General features: G+C 45.8%; 2 protein-coding genes across 2 annotated transcripts in view; one reads left to right on the top strand and one right to left on the bottom strand.

The window, feature by feature from the left end:
• Positions 1-291: 291 nt before the first annotated feature.
• SLC31A2 (solute carrier family 31 member 2) lies at positions 292-17,290 on the top strand. The gene is made up of 4 exons (XM_040405159.1): positions 292-417; positions 9,018-9,084; positions 15,292-15,547; positions 15,642-17,290. The coding sequence occupies exons 1-4, from the start codon at positions 412-414 to the stop codon at positions 15,826-15,828; spliced, it is 516 nt and encodes a 171-aa protein (XP_040261093.1). The 5' UTR covers positions 292-411; the 3' UTR covers positions 15,829-17,290.
• Positions 17,291-18,447: 1,157 nt separating this feature from the next.
• NIBAN2 (niban apoptosis regulator 2) overlaps positions 18,448-20,823 on the bottom strand; it is a 75,356-nt gene continuing 72,980 nt past the window's right edge. The window contains exons 14-15 of the mRNA XM_040405158.1: positions 20,342-20,453; positions 18,448-20,251 (exon numbers count right to left, since the gene is read on the bottom strand). Coding sequence (XP_040261092.1) covers positions 19,251-20,251; positions 20,342-20,453 — 1,113 coding nt within the window. The 3' untranslated portion in view covers positions 18,448-19,250. The remainder of the gene's footprint in view (positions 20,252-20,341; positions 20,454-20,823) is intronic.

The following is a 20,823-nucleotide window of genomic DNA, read 5'->3' as shown; positions in this document are numbered from 1 at the left end:
CAAAACGGACTGAACTTGCTTGCAAAATGGTGCGAGTTTCACTGAACGCTCCCTGACACAATATCTTCCTGTGAAAAAGGGAGTCACGTGACCACCGTACCATGTGACCACTGACAGAATCCCCAGAATCTGTAGTGTAAACCCCCTGTAAGCGCACCCTCCACCCCATGAACCCCACTGCCCCCCATAAAGCTCTGTGTGCTCCAGGACGGCACCACATCCTCCCTCACAGAGGCACACACGGCCCCTCCTGCTTCAGGACGTGTTTGCCAGCACTTCCTAGTACGTTTGGTCATGTGACTATGAAGGAGCATGTGACTAGTGACGTCACCAACCTTCTTCTAACAACTCCATTCTAGCAGCTACTCTGGTTGTCGGTGCTGTAGACTGGTAGCGCGGAGAGCCGTTGCCATGCAGGTAAGTGCCCCGCTCCTGCCCGCCCTCAGTGTGACGGCGCTGCCAGCCTAAAACTGCTGAGCGGACGGAACCTGTGAACTACAATTCCCAGCATGACTTGCGGGTGTGGTACAGCCCCTAATTCCATCCCCAAAGAGGGAACTGTTTACCCCTTCACTGCTGTAGCTTTAAAAAAAAAAAAAAATTGGAGCAGGCAGTGATATCTCAGGCTCGTTCACACCCTTCAGGTTCTGCCATTACTTTCACAAAAAAAGTACATATAGAATTGTATGAGTTGTCGTCCAAAATGGTGACGAGTAGGTGGGCATTACTCACAGCGACCAATCACAGCACTGCTGTCATTTTGACTTGACAGCCTGCGCAATAAGAGCTGCGCTGTGATTGGTCGCTGTTTCATTAGAGGTTATAGTGTTTATCACGCGGTCTAATGCTACAAAGCCAGGTGCGGGTTTATACGCAGAACCATTTATACCATTTCTCTTTGTAGGCTTCACTCCTGTGTGAATAAGGCATTTAGACAGTGTGATAAATGGGGTTTAAAAGGGGCTCCCCCCCCCCACCTTTTGTGTTAAAAAAAAAAAAAAAAAGAACTCCTCCATTTGACGGTGCTGCAGACTGGAGGACAGGACCTGTGGGACGTCATCACATTGGAGCGGAGGTCCTGTCTTGCACATCCCGTCAGCAGCACCATCAAATGCAGGAGGTGAGTTTTTTATTTTTTTTTGCACAGAGAATGGGGCACTAATGGGGGCATTGGTATTATTGGGGGCATTGCTATCACGGGGGCACTAATGGGGGCATTGAGCCCCCATTAGTGCTCCCCAATAATAGTAATGCCCTCATTAGTGCCCCCAGTAATAATGCCCCTATTGGTGCCCCCAGTAATAGCAATAGGGGCGCACCTTTAAAGGATATAGACACCTTTTCTAAAATAAATATATTTTTTTTACACGAATTACCGGTAAGTGCCGGTCCGGGTTTTGAAAGCATCTGTCTTTAACCACTTCCTGACCGCCCATAGGCTATAAACGTCCTTTGGGTGGTTGTTTATCTCTAAATGGACATTCTAAAACGTCCATTCAGAGATGGCAGCTGCACGCTAATCGTGCAGCTGCCGAGCGGAGGGGGGGCCCCGCTGTCAGTGACAGCAGGGCAACCCAGAGAGAAGGCAGGGACAGTTCCCAGGTGTCCCTGCCTTCTAGATCGCTTCCTGTCCCAGCCCGGTGATCATGTGACCGCCGGGGGAGTGCAGGAGCTGTCGGGTCTTTTACAGACCTCGATCAGCCCTGCACTGAGGCTGTACGGCCTGTCAGCCCCAGTTACAGGAGAAATTAATGGTGGGGAAAAAGAAAAAAAAAAAGTTAAGTTAAGTGTCCCCAAGATGTCTTGTATGACCTTATGGGGGATGCAAAGTGTAAAATAAAAAATAGTGTTTAAAAAAAAGAAAAAAGGTTTCACATGTAAAAAAATTAATTAAAAAAAATCCCCAATTAAGTAATTAAAAAAAATGTTAAACCTAGAAAAAAATAAAATAGACATATTTGGTATTGCCGTGTCCTTGACGGCCGGCTCTATAAATATATCACATGATCTACCCCCGTCCGATAAATTAAAACTGTGTCAAAAAAAGCAATTTTTGTCACCTTACATCACAAAAAGTGCAACACCAAGTGATCAAAAAGGCGTATGTCCCACAAAATAGTACTAATAAAACAGTCACCTCATCCCGCAAAAAATGAGCCCCGCTAAAAAGATAAAAAAAATACTATAGCTCTCAGAACATGGAGACATTAAAACATCATTTTTTGTTTAAAAAATGCTATTATTGTGGTAAAGTGAAATAAATGTTAAAAAAGTAGACATATTAGGTGTCGCCGCGTCCGTAACAACCAGCCCTATAAAAATATCACATGACCTAACCACTCACGTGAACACCGTAATGAAAATAAAAACAGTGCCAAAAAAGCCATTTTTTGTCACCTAGCATCACATAAAGTGCAACACCAAGCGATCAAAAAGGCGTATGCCCACCAAAATAGGACCAATCAAACCATCACCTCATCCCGCAAAAAATGAGACCTTAACTAAGACAATCGGTCAAAAAAAAGAAAAAAAAAAGCTATAAATCTCAGACTATGGAGACACTAAAACATCATTTTTTTGGTTTCAAAAATGCTATTATTGCGTAAAACTTAAATAAGAAAAAGTATACAAATTAGGTATAGCTAGCCGCATCCGTAACAACCTGCTCTAAAAAATATCAACTTACTTAACCCCTCAGGTGAAAATGGCTGTTTTGGCACTGTTTTTATTTTTTACAACATTCATCTGACAGGGTAGATCATGTGCTATTTTTATAGAGCAGGTTGTTACGGACTCAATGATATAAAATATATGTACTTTCTTTGGTTGTTTGTTTCAGTTTTACATAATAAAGCATTTTTGACAAAAAAAATTATGTTTTTGTGTCCATTTTCTGAACGGCATATTATTTTAATTTTTTCTGCCAATCGTCTTGTGCAGGGGCTTGTTTTTTGCAGGAAGAGTTGATGTTTTTATGGGTACCATTTTTGGGTACATATGATTTTTTGATCATTCATTATTACAATTTATGGGGCAAGGTGACCAAAAAATTGGTTGTTTAAGCACGGTTTTTATTTGTTTATTTATTTTTGGTTACCTTGCCTCACAAAAAAAACGTAATATAGAGCAATTAAAAATAATATGTACCCTAAAATGGTACCAATAAAACTGGCACCTTATCCTCTAGTTTCCAAAATGGGGTTAACTTTTGGGAGTTTCTACTGTAAGGGTGACTCAGGGGGGCTTCAAATGGGACATGGCATCTAAAAACCAGTCCAGCAAAATCTGCTTTCCAAAAACCATATGGTGCTCCTTTTCTTCTGCGCCCTGCCGTGCGCCCTTACATCAGTTTACGACCACATGGGGGGTGTTTATGTAAACCGCAGAATCAGGGTAATAAATATTAAAGGGGTTCTGCACTTTGTTTTAACTGATAATCTATCCTCTGGATGGATCATCAGCATCTGATCAGCGGGGGTCCGACACCCGGGACCCCCACCGATCAGCTGTTTGAGAAGGCAGCGGCGCTCCAGCAGCGCCGCGGCCTTCTCACTGTTTACCGCCGGCCCAGTGACATCACAACTAGCATGGGCGGGGCTAAGCTCTGTTCACTTGAATGCAGCTTAGCCCCGCCCACACTAGTTGATACTAATCGTGATGTCACTGGGCCGGCGGACAACAGTGAGAAGGATAGATCATCAGTTAAAACAAAGTGCAGAACCCCTTTAAGTTTTGTTTGGCTGTTAACCCTCGATGGATTAAAATGTAAAAGCTGCCAAAAAATTGAAATTTAGAAATGTAATCTCCATTTTTCCTTTAATTCTTGTGTAACACCTAAAGGGTTAACAAAGTTTGTAAAATCAGTTTTGACTTGGGGGGTGTAGTTTCTACAATAGGGTCATTAATGGGGGGTTTCCACTGTGTAAACCCCGCAACGTGACTTCAGACCTGAACTGGTCCTCAAAAAGTGGGTTTTGGAAATTTTCTTAGAAAGCTTAGAAGCAATTCTTAAAATTTTTAAGTTCTTAAAAAAAATAAAATGACATTTACAAAATGATGCCAACATAAAGTAGACATATGGGGAATGTTAAGCAATGAATATTTTATGAGGTATCAATTTCTGTTTTAAAAGCAGAGAAATTGAAATTTTGAAAATTGCGCATTTTTCAAAATTTTTGGTAAATTTGGGATTTTTTTCATAAATAAAGGTGAAATATATTGACTCAAATTTATGACGATCATGAAGTACAATGTGTCACGAGAAAACAATCTCAGAATGGCTTGGATAAATACAAATGTTTTAAAGCTATTACCACATAAAGTGACACATGTCAGATTTGCAAAATTAGGCCTGGTCAGGAAGTGGTTAAATAGGCAGCTGGGCTCAGCAGACCTCACCAAAGGGTACTGGCAGGTGCCCTTAACGGAGGCGGCCAAAGAGAAAACTGCCTTCATCACGCCTGAGGGACTGTATCAGTATAAGGTCTTACCCTTTGGTCTGCATGGCGCCCCCGCCACTTTTCAGCGAATGGACATCGTGCTTCGTCCACATCGTCGGTACGCTTCGGCTTACCTGGACGATGTTGTCATCCACGGTACCGACTGGGAAAGTCACTTGCCCAAAGTGCAGGCTGTAGTGGACTCCCTTCAGAAAGCTGGCCTAACCGCTAACCCAAAAAAATGTGCGATAGGATTAGAAGAGACTAAGTACCTGGGGTATGTCACTGGGCACGGAGTCATCAAACCCCAAGTGAACAAAATAGAGGCGATACGGAATTAGCCCCGACCTGTCACCTCTAGGCAAATAAAGTCATTCCTGGGAATGGTGGGCTATTACATGAGGTTTGTTCCCCACTTTGCTACTCTAGCCGCGCCCTTGACAGGACTCTTGAAGGGACGAAAATCAGTGATGATTCGTTGGGATGATCGGGCAGAAGAGAGGCTTTTGCCACTTTGAAGTCGGCCCTGTGCGGGTCACCGGTTTTGGTGATGCCCGACTTCAAGAGGGAGTTCGTGCCTCCGAACTGATGCCTCCGAAGTAGGCCTCGGTGCTGTACTGTCTGAGGAAGTCAACGAGGAGGAGCATCCCATTGTCTTCCTGAGCCACAAGCTCACCCCAGCCGAAACCAGGTACAGTATAGTCGAGAGAGAGTGCCTGGCCATCAAGTGGGCACTCGAGTCTCTCCGCTACTATTTGTTGGGGAGAAAGTTCCGCCTGGTGACCGATCACTCCCCTCTCTCAAGTGGAAGAACCAGGCCAAGGACAGAAATGCCCAGGTCACCCGATGTTTTTTGTCTCTGCAGAACTTTAAGTTCTCGGTAGAACACAGAGCAGGACGGTTGCAGGGAAACGCGGATGCCCTGTCCCGGGTGCATTGTCTGGCGTGTGTCCACCCCCTCAGGGTAGCACAAAGGGGGTTGTGTCTGGCAAAGCAGGTATTTTCTTTCCAGCATGTGCAGCTGGGCTGATTTCCAGCCAGGTGAGGTAAAATACCGGTCCGGAGTTTAAGTGCCGGTCCGGGTTTTGGCAGCACCTGGCTGTTTTTAAATAGGCAGCTGGGCTCAGCAGAGATGTCTCTGTTTTTGGGATCTGAGGCTTTGTGCCGTGCTGGAGAGCTGAGAGCCGCACGAGTTAAGATCTTGTATTTTGCCTCTGTACTGTGCCCGCTTACCCTATCTACCAGAGCAAAACCCTACAGTACTTATATTCTATACAGAGAGAGACAGGAGGCAGTACTATCTGTACCTACATTATATACAGGGAGAGACAGGGAGGCAGTACTATCTGTGCGAGCATTATATACAGGGAGGCAGTACTATCTGTACCTACATTATAAACGGAAAGACAGGAGGCAGTACTATCTGTACCTACATTATATACAGGGAGAAATATGAGGCATTACTATACGTACCAGCATTATATACAGGGAGAGATGGGAGGCAGTACTATCCCTACCAGCATTATATACAGGGAGAGACAGGGAGGCAGTACCATCTGTACCTACAATATATACAAGGAGGCAGTATATTGTACTGTACTTGCTGTACTGCTTAGGTTATACTTACCTCTCGGTCACCCGATTGCTGCTGTTATGTGAACCCCAGGTCACTGTAGGTATATAAAAAGTCACATTTTCTTTGTTGTTCCCAGTTTATGTGGGTGATGTGTGAACACGGTCTATAGCTGCTGTGTATAATATAAAACTTGTTTACGAGCTGGTTGAAAGGTTTATACAATGATGAGTGTGGAAGATTACTAGAAAGAAAGTGTAAAAATCCCCTCATAGCAGCCAAAACAGAATCCTCCAAAAGGAAGCGGAGGACAGCTGTTTGAGGTTCCTGACCCTCAGGGGTTGCACAGATTGGTTGGGATGCTTTACACGCACCTCGGGGTGGAGGATGGACAACGTCTCTATACATGGTCCTCTTCAGTAAGAAAGTGACAATTTACCAAGTACCAATCTGGCTGCACTTAGGGTTGTCAATTTAGCAAAAACAGAACAGAAAAAAATATTAAAGGGATAGTCCAATTAAAGGGTGATGGCACATTGCTAGGATATGTGATCACTTTATGGTTGGTGGAGTCCGACCATAAAGTGAATCCTGAGGGGTCCTGTGCTGGATTAACGCTGCGTCCCCTTCATGTGCAGCCCCGTCTCCATTCACAGCGGATAATACAGAACTGCATCAAATAAATATTAATGTGCGCCCCCTAATAATTGACTATTAAGGAGCTAAAGCTACAGGGAGGGCCACATAGCGTCCAGACAAATAGTATTAAATAGGATCCCGTCAAGTGAAGTGAGTCCCTGGTGGTCTAGGGTAGGGAAATGGTTACTTTAGGATTCTTGGTGGAGGGCAGTGGAAGGGTCAATACTGTGTACCTGATGTCCAGCGGTTACTACCCTGTCTAGGCTTTTACCAGAGGATATAGAATAGAGCGTATGGGCTCCCAGGAAATTTAGGTCACATGAGAGGGCCTCACATGATGACGGAAAGTGTGCCTTTATGGGGACTTTTGGGCTTTTTTTGTGTGTTCTGTGTGAACTATTAGCTTTAAAGTTGCTGGGTGGTGGACATGCGTTTTGAGGATTGTTTCGGTGCACAGCAGGGAGGTAATAGAGAGAACTGTGCAGCTGTAACTGTATGACTGCACAGTTCTCTCTATGATCAGGCCGAGCTATTGAGGATTGTTTCATTGAGAGAACTACACTGCTCAAAAAAATAAAGGGAACACAAAAATAACACATCCTAAATTTGAGTTAATGAAATATTCTTCTGAAATACTTTGTTCTTTACATAGTTGAATGTGCTGACAACAAAATCATAAAAAAATGGAAATCAAATTTTTCAACCCATGGAGGTCTGGATTTGGAGTCACACTCAAAATTAAAGTGGAAAAACACACTACAGGCTGATCCAACTTTGATGTAATGTCCTTAAAACAAGTCAAAATGAGGCTCGGTAGTGTGTGTGGCCTCCACGTGCCTGTATGACCTCCCTACAACGCCTGTGCATGCTCCTGATGAGGTGGCGGACGGTCTCCTGAGGGATCTCCTCCCAGACCTGGACTAAAGCATCTGCCAACTCCTGGACAGTCTGTGGTGCAACGTGACGTTGGTGGATAGAGCGAGACATGATGTCCCAGATGTGCTCAATTGGATTCAGGTCTGGGGAACGGGCGGGCCAGTCCATAGCATCAATGCCTTCGTCTTGCAGGAACTGCTGACACACTCCAGCCACATGAGGTCTAGCATTGTCTTGCATTAGGAGGAACCCAGGGCCAACCGCACCAGCATATGGTCTCACAAGGGGTCTGAGGATCTCATCTCGGTACCTAATGGCAGTCAGGCTACCTCTGGCGAGCACATGGAGGGCTGTGCGGCCCTCCAAAGAAATGCCACCCCACACCATTACTGACCCAATGCCAAACCGGTAATGTTGCAGGCAGCAGAACGTTCTCCACGGCGTCTCAAGACTGTCACATGTGCTCAGTGTGAACCTGCTTTCATCTGTGAAGAGCACAGGGCGCCAGTGGCGAATTTGCCAATCTTGGTGTTCTCTGGCAAATGGCAAACGTCCTGCACGGTGTTGGGCTGTAAGCACAACCCCCACCTGTGGACGTCTGGCCCTCATAGAGTCTGTTTTTGACCGTTTGAGCAGACACATGCACATTTGTGGCCTGCTGGAGGTCATTTTGCAGGGCTCTGGCAGTGCTCCTCCTGTTCCTCCTTGCACAAAGGCGGAGGTAGCGGTCCTGCTGCTGGGTTGTTGCCCTCCTACGGCCTCCTCCACGTCTCCTGATGTACTGGCCTGTCTCCTGGTAGCGCCTCCATGCTCTGGACACTACGCTGACAGACACAGCAAACCTTCTTGCCACAGCTCGCATTGATGTGCCATCCTGGATAAGCTGCACTACCTGAGCCACATGTGTGGGTTGTAGACTCCGTCTCATGCTACCACTAGAGTGAAAGCACCGCCAGCATTCAAAGGTGACCAAAACATCAGCCAGGAAGCATAGGAACTGAGAAGTGGTCTGTGGTCACCACCTGCAGAACCACTCCTTTATTGGGGGGTGTCTTGCTAATTGCCTATAATTTCCACCTGTTGTCTATCCCATTTGCACAACAGCATGTGAAATTGATTGTCACTCAGTGTTGCTTCCTAAGTGGACAGTTTGATTTCACAGAAGTGTGATTGACTTGGAGTTACATTGTGTTGTTTAAGTGTTCCCTTTATTTTTTTGAGCAGTGTATAAGACTCCTATTCTTGCCGTAGCTTTGTGCTGTATTTTATTTTATTTTTTTAGTCCATGTGCACACACAGTGGATATTTTCTGCTGCTGGGCTGTGGAGGTTTATGAATCCCTATTCTCATGTGTTCTTCTGGGCTTGGTTAGAAAACGTGGCGCAATGCTGTCCTCTTCCTAGTCGGATTACAGTGCATGAGCTTCTATGCATCGGTCGCTCTCCCTCAGCATTCACGTATTCACACCATTTCTCATTTTCCTTCCTCAGATGCATTTCATTTTCTCGGACAATGTGACCCTGTTGTTTGAATTCTGGACGGTGCAGACCCTGGCAGGTAGGGGTTGGCATGTGCCATGTATATGTTTTGATAGAAGATTGTTAGCTACGCCCCGGGTCCTCCTGAGTAAGTCATTGCTGCTCATTTACGAAGTGTACAGGGTTTTACCAGGTACACGCACACACTAGGGCAGGGGTCAGCAACCCCCGGCACGCCACCTGCTGTCAAACTACAACCTCCAGCATGCTCCATTCACTGATGAGAATAGCTGAGCAGGTGTGCATGCTGGGAATTGTAGTTCCTCCATGGCAGGCGTACCAGAGGTTGTTGAAGCCTCCCGTGTCACCTCTAGCATCCTGTATAATGTATGCTATAGTTTTTTTTGCACTGGAGCTCTGTATGTTTTAAAGTGTAGCCTGCTGCATTTTCATATACAGTTGAAAGAAAGAGGTACTGAGGAGTGCCACCCAGGCTGAGGCCAAAAAGTTAATGGAGCCCTATGGATATGTTTAAAGGGGTTGTCTTGGATTTTAATATTGATGTTCCATTTTCAGGACTCCCGATCAGCTGTTAAAGAGGCTACGGGGATCGCTGTGGCCTCCACACGGCTTACCAAGCACAGCGCCCTAGATTGTCTAGTGGCTGTGCTAGGTATTGCAGCTAATTCACTTGAATGGGATTGAACTGCAAATAGGCCACAAGACCAATGAATGTGACTGCCTCTTCAAACAGCTGATTAGCGGGGGTGCCCGGAGTTGGACCTCCCCCGATCAGATATTGATTACCTATAGTGAGGATAGGCCATCAATATCAAAATCTTGGACAACCCCTTTAACGTATATATGCTAATCACAGGGCACAGGATTTATTTTTTTCCAGCATTGCCTCTGAGCCTGTTCTCGAGGGCTGATCATCTGCAATGATTGGGGTGGACTCCCCCATATTCTCCACTCTCCCTGTATTCTATGGAGTGGCCGTCATACACTTCTGGTTGTGGCTCATATCCCAGGAGGATGTTATCTGCCGGGGGAGAGTCAGGAGCTCCCCACACACATTAGAGTGTCGGCTGTATCCGTGTTATCGGTGGGTTCGACAGGCATTATATGGGGGCATTCAAAGGGCTTGAGCCACAAAAATTATTCTATCTTTTTTAAACCAATACCTGGATCTGAATTGCATGTAATTAAAAATTTTAGCAATTTTATAAAATGTATATGTTTAGAGCCACCTTTTTGTTTTTCCCCTTATTTCTTGTCCACCTCACTGAGGTGGTCGCACATACTCAGTTTAAATCTTTAACTGTCACTTTCTTTTAGAAAAGGTGGCAGTTACAGGGAAAGAGCTACGGCAGAAAGAACAGCCCCCCTGAGCTGTGATAGGGAGAGAGCTGCAGCAGAAAGGACAAGCCCTCTGAGCTGTGATAGGGAGAGAGCTGCAGCAGAAAGGACAAGCCCTCTGAGCTGTGATAGGGAGAGAGCTGCTGCAGAAAGACACATCCCCTGAGCTGTGATAGGGAGAGAGCTGCAGCAGAAAGACACATCCCCTGAGCTGTGATAGGGAGATAGCTGCAGCAGAAAGGACAAGCCCTCTGAGCTGTGATAGGGAGATAGCTGCAGCAGAAAGGACAAGCCCTCTGAGCTGTGATAGGGAGATAGCTGCAGCAGAAAGGACAAGCCCTCTGAGCTGTGATAGGGAGATAGCTGCAGCAGAAAGGACAAGCCCTCTGAGCTGTGATAGGGAGATAGCTGCAGCAGAAAGGACAAGCCCTCTGAGCTGTGATAGGGAGAGAGCTGCAGCAGAAAGGACAAGCCCTCTGAGCTGTGATAGGGAGAGAGCTGCAGCAGAAAGGACAAGCCCTCTGAGCTGTGATAGGGAGAGAGCTGCAGCAGAAAGGACAAGCCCTCTGAGCTGTGATAGGGAGAGAGCTGCCGCAGAAAGACACATCCCCTGAGCTGTGATAGGGAGAGAGCTGCAGCAGAAAGGACAAGCCCTCTGAGCTGTGATAGGGAGAGAGCTGCAGCAGAAAGGACAAGCCCTCTGAGCTGTGATAGGGAGAGAGCTGCAGCAGAAAGGACAAGCCCTCTGAGCTGTGATAGGGAGAGAGCTGCAGCAGAAAGGACAAGCCCTCTGAGCTGTGAGAGGGAGAGAGCTGCAGCAGAAAGGACAAGCCCTCTGAGCTGTGATAGGGAGAGAGCTGGAGCAGAAAGACACATCCCCTGAGCTGTGATAGGGAGAGAGCTGCAGCAGAAAGGACAAGCCCTCTGAGCTGTGATAGGGAGAGAGCTGCAGCAGAAAGGACAAGCCCTCTGAGCTGTGATAGGGAGAGAGCTGCAGCAGAAAGAACACACCATCTGACAGGGCTCCAGATGGTGACCAAAATGGTTGCCAATGCGACTTAGAATTTACAAATGGCGACAAGACTTTTTAGTCTTGTCGCCATTTGCGACTAGACCCGCAGCTCTGCAATTGAATACAGCAGCGGGGCACCGTAGATGATGGTTCTCTGCCCCACCGCCGATGTTCTTCTCAGCAGCGCAGTGGAGAAGGAGTCTCTCCCTCCCCCCCTGTGCTGCTGCCAATAAGAAGAGAGACCGTAGGAAGAAGGGAGGGGCTATGGCCACTGCGCCACCAATGAAGAGAACTGACCTGTTAATACAAATAAAGGAGGCGGGTGCCGGAATCAAATAGCCGACACCCGACCTCTATGACAGGGAGCTGCGATCCGCTGCAGTTAACCCCTCAGGTGCGGTACCTGAGGGGTTAACTGCAGCAGATCGCAGCTCCCTGTCATAGAGGTCGGGTGTCGGCTATTTGATTCCGGCACCCGCCTCCTTTATTTGTATTAACAGGTCATTTATCTTCATTGGTGGCGCAGTGCGCCCCCCCCGAACACCCCAGTATAATAAACATTGGTTACGCAGTGCGCCCCCCCCCCACAACACCCCAGTATAATAAACATTGGTGGCGCAGTGCCAATGAGGGTTAAAAAAATATATATATATAATTTACTCACCTCCTCCAATTGATTGCATAGCTGCCAGTCTCCTGTTCTTTCTTCAGGACCTGTGGTGATGTCACTGAGCTCATCACATGGTCCATTACCATGGTGATGGATCATGTGATGGACCATGTGATGAGCGCAGTGACGTCACCACAGGTCCTTTTCCTCACAGATGAAGACAGAAGAGAAGCCGGGCTGCTCGAACAAGTGGATTAAGGGGAGTTAAATTTTTTATTTTATTTTTTTAACCCCTCCAGTCCTATTGTACTATGCATTCTGTATTAAGAATGCTATTATTTTCCCTTATAACCATGTTATAAGGGAAAATAATTACATCTACACAACACCTAACCCAAACCCGAACCTCTGTGAAGAAGTTCGGGTCTGGGTACCACAGTCAGTTTTTTATCACGCGCGTGCAAAACACATTGCACCCGCGTAATAAAAACTGAACAACGGAACGCAATCGCATTCAAAACTGACTGCAATTGCGTACCTGCCGCAATGCAGCCGGGACGCATCTGGAGCCAAAATGTGACGCCCGTGTGAAAGAGGCCTAAGGCTACTTTCACACTTGCGGCAGTGTGTTCCGTCGTCGGAACTGCCTGCCGGATCCGCCGATCTGGATGTGACTTAAAGCATTTGTGAGACGCATCCGGATGCGGATCCATCTCACAAATGCATTGCAAGAACGAATCCGTCTCTCCACTTGTCATGCGGACAGACGGATCAGTCTTGTATCTTTTTACACATTTTTACCGGTCTGCGCATGTCGCGGATCCGGCTTTCTGGTATTTTGAATGCCAGATCCGGCACTAATACATTCCTATGGGGAAAAATGCCGGATCCGGCATTCAGGCAGGTCTTCAGTTTTATCTTTTGCCTGATCAGTCAAAATGACTGAACTGAAGACATCCTGATACATCCTGAACAGATTACTCTCCATTCAGAATGCATGGGGATATGCCTGATCAGTTCTTTTCCGGTATAGAGCCCCTAGGACGGAACTCTATGCCGGAAAAGAAAAACTCTAGTGTGAAAGTAGCCTAAAATATTAAGTTTAAATCCTCCCTTTCCCAATATAAAATATATAAACAATAAATAAATAAACATATTACATAGCGCTGCGTCCGAAAAGTCCAAACTATTAATTCATTAAAAAATATCTCCTATGCGGTGAGCGCCGTAACAGAAATAAATAAATAAAAACCATGCGATTCGTCATTTTTTAGTCACCTTGTCACCCCAAAAAATAGGATAGGACTGTTCTATTATGGGCCGAACGTTTCATAAAATGCGAAATGCACGCAGCTTTTTTTGGTGTTTTTTTTTCTTTTTTGCGTGGTATTGAGTATCGCAATACTTTTTTATGGTGACGAAAGCGAATCAAAATTTTGGTATCGAAACAACCCTACGCCGATCTGATCGGCGTAGCGTTGTCACGATACCAAAATTTTAATTAGGTTTCGATTTGGCGACTAAAAATGTAATTTGGCTCCTAAATTTTTCAGTTCAGGAGCCAATGGCTACTAGGAATTTTTTTGTCTGGAGCACTGTCTGAGCTGTGATAGGGAGAGAGCTACAGAAAAATGGACAAGCCTTCTAAGCTGTGATAGGGAAAAAGCTGCAGCAGAAAGGACAAGCCCTGTGAGCTGTGATAGGGAGAGAGCTGCAGCAGAAAGTACACAACCCCTGAGCTGTGATAGGGAGAGAGCTGCAGCAGAAAGAAGCCCTCTAAGCTGTGATAGGGAAAAAGCTGCAGCAGAAAGGACAAGCCCTCTGAGCTGTGATAGGGAGAGAGCTGTAGCAGAAAGAAGCCCTTTGAGCTGTGATAGGGAGAGAGCTGCAGCAGAAAGGACACAACCCCTGAAATAAAGCTGCCAGCCTGAAATAAATCTAGCAGAACAGTTGGAGCAATGAATGGGGAGATATTTGGATCCATGTGAGGTACAGGGCTGGTTCTAGCTTTGCCTGGACCGTTGTGGTCTGGATTTCTGGACTGTCAATAGTCTGTTGCCTCATACACAGCCATGACTGATAGTGACTCATTGATGGGTGATGAGTACTGGAGACGCAGAACGCTTCTGTTAAATACTTCTGCAAATCCACTGCAGACGTCTCCGGTGTCGCTCAGGGCTGCAGTCTTATGATTTCATGAATCACTTTCTTTTCTCTTCTGTGAATTTCTGCTTTTCATATGAAATTGTATTATTCTCTGTTGTTTTAATGTGCGCTCGGCTGCTGAAGACATCTGTGTTGGTCCCATGTACATATGTGCCCGCATTGCTGTTTTAATATATGCAAATGAGCCTCTAGGAGCAACGGGGGCGTTGTCATTACACCTAGAGGCTCTGCTCTCTCTGTAACTGCCGCGCCCTCTGTACTTTGATTTACAGTGACAGGCATAATGACGTTTTCACTGCCTGGCCCTGTCAAAGTTTAGAGGGTGTGGCAGGTGCAGAGAGAGCAGAGTCTCTAGGTGTAATGGTAACGCCTCCGTTGCTCCTAGAGGCTCATTTGCTTATATTAAAACATCATTTTTCTCAGCATTGTTAGCACGTATGAACAAGGGACCAACACAGATGCCTTCAGCTGCCGAGCGCATTGCATCCGCACTTGCTTCCGCGGAGGAAAAAACACATGAATATAGAACATGCTGCATTTTTCACGCAACGCAAAACTAATGCGTGAAAAAAACGGTCATGTACACAGACCCATTGAAATTAATGGGTCCGGATTCAATGTGGGTGCTATGCGTTCACGCCATGCATTACACCCGCGCGGAAAACTCGCTCGTGTGAAAGGGGCCTTAAATGAATCTTCCATTTTTCACCATGTTGCAGGTAGATCTAAAATTTTGTGCTAATAGATAGAGTTTCAAATAAAAGATAACGTGTTGTGTGCCTGCTGCCACCACTACTGAAACCTGTTATCACTGATGTATACCTGTATGCAGTAAGCTCCCTCTAGTGGTGGCTGCGGGTAGCAAACATGTTACACTTCATAACTAATAGATATTCTGAAAATCAATAATAAAAAAAAAACACTTCTAAATTTATGTTAAGAAATGAATGAGATAAAAAAAAACTGTATTCAGGGTTGGACACACTCTTTACACTAACCTTTCTCAAACCAGACCGGGTTAAAATACTGGCGGCCACAGGGACGCATCATTACCCATAAAATGTGTCCTAGACTTGCAATTTTATTTTCAAAATCTTGAAGCGCGTATAACAGTGTTATATCTTGTCTTCTCCCTCCAGGTCTTATACTCTCATTCGTGGTCGTCCTGTTCCTCACCATTCTCTATGAACTTTCCAAGGTATGGAAATCCAACCTTCTCGGCAGGGTTCTCCAGACGCTACCGGTGACACCAGATTCAGATTTTTGCCCCCGACTCATCTCAGACTCAGAGGCTAACTTCCCAGCGGCTTCTGACTCCTTGATCCCCCCTGATCCCTCGTCTTCTGGGGAGGACTCTGTTCCTCCTGTGCAGTTCTCTTCCTCTTCTAACTGTCGGTAAGAGCCCGTGGGCCTGGACCTTATAGAAATGTTTGTCCTGTCACATTCCGTGTAGCATGCCACCCGCACTCACTGCTCTTTCTGCACACAGGTGGTGGCTCCTGCACTCTTCCGTTGCCCTCCTGCACTCCGCCCAGGTCTCTCTTGGATACTTGTTGATGTTGTGTGTCATGTCCTACAATGCCGCCATCTTCATAGCTGTGGTTCTTGGCTCCGGTCTTGGATACTACGTGGCGTTCCCTCTTCTTGCTAAATACCCAAAGCCTCACATTTTATAGAGGACTTCCCAGCGTCATGAGCCCTGCTGAATGGGGTATGTCTTCCAAACATGGCTACAGAAGCTGTTATGGACAATTACTTCTCCATATACTGTACCTAAGGTGGCACGTGTTGGCCACAGCTTTTATACATGTTCTTGAGCTACAGTTTCCGTCACACACACTCCTTCACTGCCAGATAATCCACCACTCCTTGGCAGTAACCAGTATTACCAGTTAAATGTTTTACCTGCACACTTCTAACTACTGGGGTAGGATACCTCAGGTGTGGTGGCCTTCCATATTTCAAGCGTACTGGTTGCCTCATAAAAACAAGTAGTTTTACTTGGCTAAGTTCCTTATATACTTCCATATGTGGTGCAGGGATTACCTATATATAGAAAATAATTTGTGCAAGATATTTTTTTTTTTTTACTGAGCTGCTTTGACACTTGCACAGTCGAGATCCGTTTCCAAAAATGGGAAGAGGAAAAATGTCCCAAACCTTTTGCAAGACGATCCTGTTGCTGCTAGTGAAAAAGCATCCTAAGGACTCATGCACACAGCAGAGTTTGCAGCCATACGGCACTTGGCGGTCACCCTAACATGGCAGCATATAGAGGTACAGTGTGGGCCCGTAGACTTACTGCTCCGTGCAAAAGCCGTAAAGCTGCATCGTCACTTGGGTTCAGGGTTTTCATTCTCCCGTCAATCCTTAAAGGGTTATTCCAACTTTAGGCAACTTTTTATTTTTGGCTAGTACTGCGCTGTACCTATTGGATGGGGTCACGTGTGCCACTGCAGCCAATCACTGTGCCTAGTGGTGACATGTCCCCAACCAGCACGCCACTTGGGGACAGCACCGCAGGGGCCAGTACTTGGCTGCAGAGGTGCACATGACCCTCTCTGGATGTGTACATGCAAGGGTATGGAAAAGAGGAGCCTCTGTGCTGGAAGCGAGCGACTGGGAGCAGGTGAGTGTATACCTTTCTTTAGGTATAGCAAGTAAATATTGCCTAAACGTGGAATACCCCTTTAATTAAATAATTTGGAATGGAGCCCAGAGAAAATTTTTGGGAATGTCCTCTAGTTAGGTTGCTTTCCCATTTTTCACACCATTGCAATCAATATTTTTGTGCCAATGCATCTGAAGTGAAAAATAAAGCAACTTTGCAATAGGCCTAAACTTCCTAATCTGTGTATACAGCTCCCATGCAAACCTATGTGTGTCCATGTTAACTCTGTGCATTCATGCTTTCCTCCATCAGTCCCCTTCCTTTCTAGTTGCCTACTTGAATGTATGTTAGCATAGAGTTGGGCTCAGATGGAAGTATGGCTGCAGAATAACTACATAGGGTTTGTCGGGTGTCTGTTACCATGGAGAGATTTAGAGATTTACACCCCAAATGAAATTTTTAATGAAAAGATTGTGAAGTAAGGGTACTTTCACACTTGCTGTGCTGGATTCCGGCAGGCAGTTCCATCGCAATCTGTATGCAAACGGATCACATTTGTAGATGGATCCGGATGTGGATCCGTCTCACAAATGCATTGCAATACTGGATCTGTCTCTCCGGTTGTCATCCAGTATTCGGATCCGGTATTTATTATTTTCACATTTTTAAAGGTCTGCGCAGACCGCAGCTGCGGTATTTTCTCTGTCCAAAAACCGTACAGTGACTGAACTAAAGACATCCAGAAAGGATTGCTCTCCATTCAGAATGCATTAGGATAAAACTGATCCGTTCCTTTTCCGGTATAGAGCCCCTAGGACGGAACTCTATGCCGGAAAAGAATAAAGCTAGTGTGAAAGTACCCTTACTTAATTTTTTTCTTCAGGTGCAGTTCTGTATACTTGGGCTATAAAGATCTTGCTGAAAAACAGTGAGGTTTTTGATGGTTGCTCTGCTCCACGTTCGCAATGTGGCTTAGATGGCTCAGGTACCACTAGATGTATTGGTTAAGGCCAGTTTCAAATATGCACGCGTGGTCTGTAAAACACAAACGTGGCTCGTCAGAGGGAAACTCACTGCATCATAGTGATTTATGATGCTGCGAGATCCCGTATGCGGTGGGTGCGGGATAATAGAGTAATAAATCAGCCGAGCTGCGTACAGTTTGGGGAATGTGCCCGTCACACATACCGCACGTGCTGGTCTGAAACCTGCCTTACTGGTATTCTCCAACGTCGTCATTCTGCTCGGTTTATGGTTGTGTATGGGACATTTGTCTATTAATATTTTACACTGGACTGAAATGTGTGCATCTCTCAGGCAATGGGGAACCCCCCCCCCCCCTCTATGAAATTACACAAAAATGTTTCAGGCTTTTCTGAATTTCTTATAATAAAGTTTTTATTTATTATTAATTAGAAGCTTTTTTTTTATCTTTAAAACATTTAAAAGTTTTAATAAAATATATTCAGAGAGGAAAATCCGCAGGTCTGGAGTGAGATAAAAAAGGCACTGCTCGGCGTAAAACGGTGGGTTTCCCCATACATATGATGAAGAGGGAGCGGGAATGCTCCCCTAGTCTGTGTGTGTCCTGCCGGGTCTGAATACTGTCATTAACTAGTATAATCACTGTTATCCCACTCAGTGATGTGTGGATTACTAGATTGTTTAAGATTGCAACAGGATCCTCGGCCAGCGTGACGAAATGGGAACCAGTAAAGATACCTCAAGGATAAAGACTCAGGAGGTAAGGACTTGTGAAGTGTAACGAAAATTTATTTCCCTGAAATATTCATTTCCTGTAGTCCGCAGGCAGCACCTCTTTATAGGTCCCATTTGTGACTGTACTGCCGTAGGACGTCCAGGAAAATGAAAATTTAGCTACCTGAAATTTTAACCTCCTGTAGTCCGTAGGCAGCACAATCACACATGGGACTCGCACAGCTGTGCTGCCATAGGATGTCCGGGAAAACCTTTTTTTTATACCTAGGTATCTCTTCTTGGCAAAACTAAGTGGATGTGACTTTCCCAATCTGTGTAAAACCATTGCAGCATAAGAGGGAGACCCTGAAGCTGCCGTTTGGGTTAGTGTTAATACAAGTCTGTGCAGTCTGAGAAGAACGTGTAAACGATAGGTGGCAGTAATGGACGTGTGCACAAGGGGACACCACGTTAGAGAGAGCGTTCTAGGGCTATGACCATCATGGTGGGTGTGAGGTTTAGCGGCTGGCTTGGTGATCAGATAGGTCAGTATACAGCTGCAGTGTAATGTTGAGGTGCAGTGACGTGTGCTGGTGAATAAGTTCTAAAAGGTAGGGGTGGGGGGGGAGCAAAAAAAATAAAAAAAATACCAGCCCTGGCACAACAGAGAGGAGCAGAGCCAAAAAGCATTTAAATAAGTAGTTTTGTGCCAAAAGGAAGGAGAGCTAGGTGCTGCTTCTGCCCTCCATAGAAGTTCATTTTACAGCCTCAGTCCCATATCACTGGTACTTAGAATGGGGTGATGATTTCATCACGCTTTCTTGGGGCAGGTATAGGGATTTCTCGGTACCCTTCGCCTTCCTCTTCCTCCTCGCTCATGGGTGACTGGAATCCACTATCGTCAGGAGTGGAATGTACTAAATGTGTTGTAGGAGACTGTATCGCCTGTGCTAAGCTTTCTTCTGTAGGGCTGACGAGGGATGAAGTTACCTCCTGTGACGTCTGGGGATGGGATAGCCATTGTGTGTGGTCTTCTGCTTTAATCCCGTCATGTGCTACTACCGGCTCCTGATGAGAGGCCATGTTCTCATGAACTTCAGATTGCTCCTCCTGGACATTTTTATGTTGGTCTACGACGAAATGGTCACTTGTCGCCTGTGGCCGTTCCTCCTGTTCAGGCTGAACATCTTCGTGCTCATCCTTGTCTAAGACTTCTGTCACTCTGTGATATTCTTGCACTTGCTCATTTTCTGGAGCTGTCTCTACACTGTGGTCAGCTGGCACACAGTGGTGTGACGACATCTCCTCTGCGTGACTGTGATCCGGCTTGTCTTCGTATTGCTCGTGAGGTGAAGCATACCTTTCTGTTTGTGGCCCCTGATGCTCGGCCTGTTTCGCTTGCTGTGTGTGTGACTGGATTGCGGGTGTTACCTCTTCTTCAGAACTTTCTGCAGTGTCCTTGGCTGGAACTTTAACGTCAAACTCTTTGACCAGCATGCTGCGGATTGCGTACACGTCACTAGCTGCTGGTTCCTCGGGGATGCCTTCGTGGGCTGGAGCCTCCTGGCAGGATTCTAAGTATTCTGGCGCGTCATCGTCTTGAATAATAGAGACCACTTGGCGAGACCTGCCATGGCGTTCTCCTGCATGTTCTGTACCATCGGCATATTCATCAGTCCAATTAATGGGAGGCCCCTCACCAAGAAGGTGAAGGTTGGGGTCACTGTTGTGCATCACCATACTATCCCGGTACAAGTTGTGTTTGCGCTGAGTGGCAGCATCCTTAACCGCTGTAAATGATATCAAATACATACATTTAGAAGGGGTTTATACAATCTCATCCCCACCACTAGCGTATCCCATGACTGCCCCATCCTTACCTTGCATAATATCTCTCATTATGGTCTGTAGCACAACTTCTTCATAAACATTTTCCACCAGCACAAACCGGGACAGCTCCTCAAATATAAGCTCCTGGTAACGGGGTAACTCCTGCAGAGGGGACGGAGCAAAATTAGGGTTAAAGCTTGTATACGGTCAGTAATGTACGAGCAGCCCATGTAATGACAGGTGCTTGTTTTCTAGGCTTATGTTGTATGCAAACTGGTATCTTCCAAGGAAGAGAATATGAAGAAAAAGAATACCGCAGCACTCTGTGTCTTCCTTTAGTAATTGTTCAGGTTTATTCACCAACGCTTCAATGTTTATTGCGAAGTTTCGACTTGATAAAGAATGTAGGAAGTTGAAACCTCTCACTTGTTTTGGTGAATAAAACCTAAACAATTACTAAAGGAAGACGCGGAGTGCTGCGGTATTGAACTAAATCATTTATTTTTGGAGAGTGGAAGTGCTGTTACATCTA

This window comes from Bufo bufo, chromosome 8, assembly GCF_905171765.1.
Source record: "Bufo bufo chromosome 8, aBufBuf1.1, whole genome shotgun sequence".
NCBI lineage: Eukaryota > Metazoa > Chordata > Amphibia > Anura > Bufonidae > Bufo > Bufo bufo.
The sequence above is the reverse complement of the archived record's forward strand: the minus strand, read 5'-3'. Positions and strand labels throughout refer to the sequence as shown.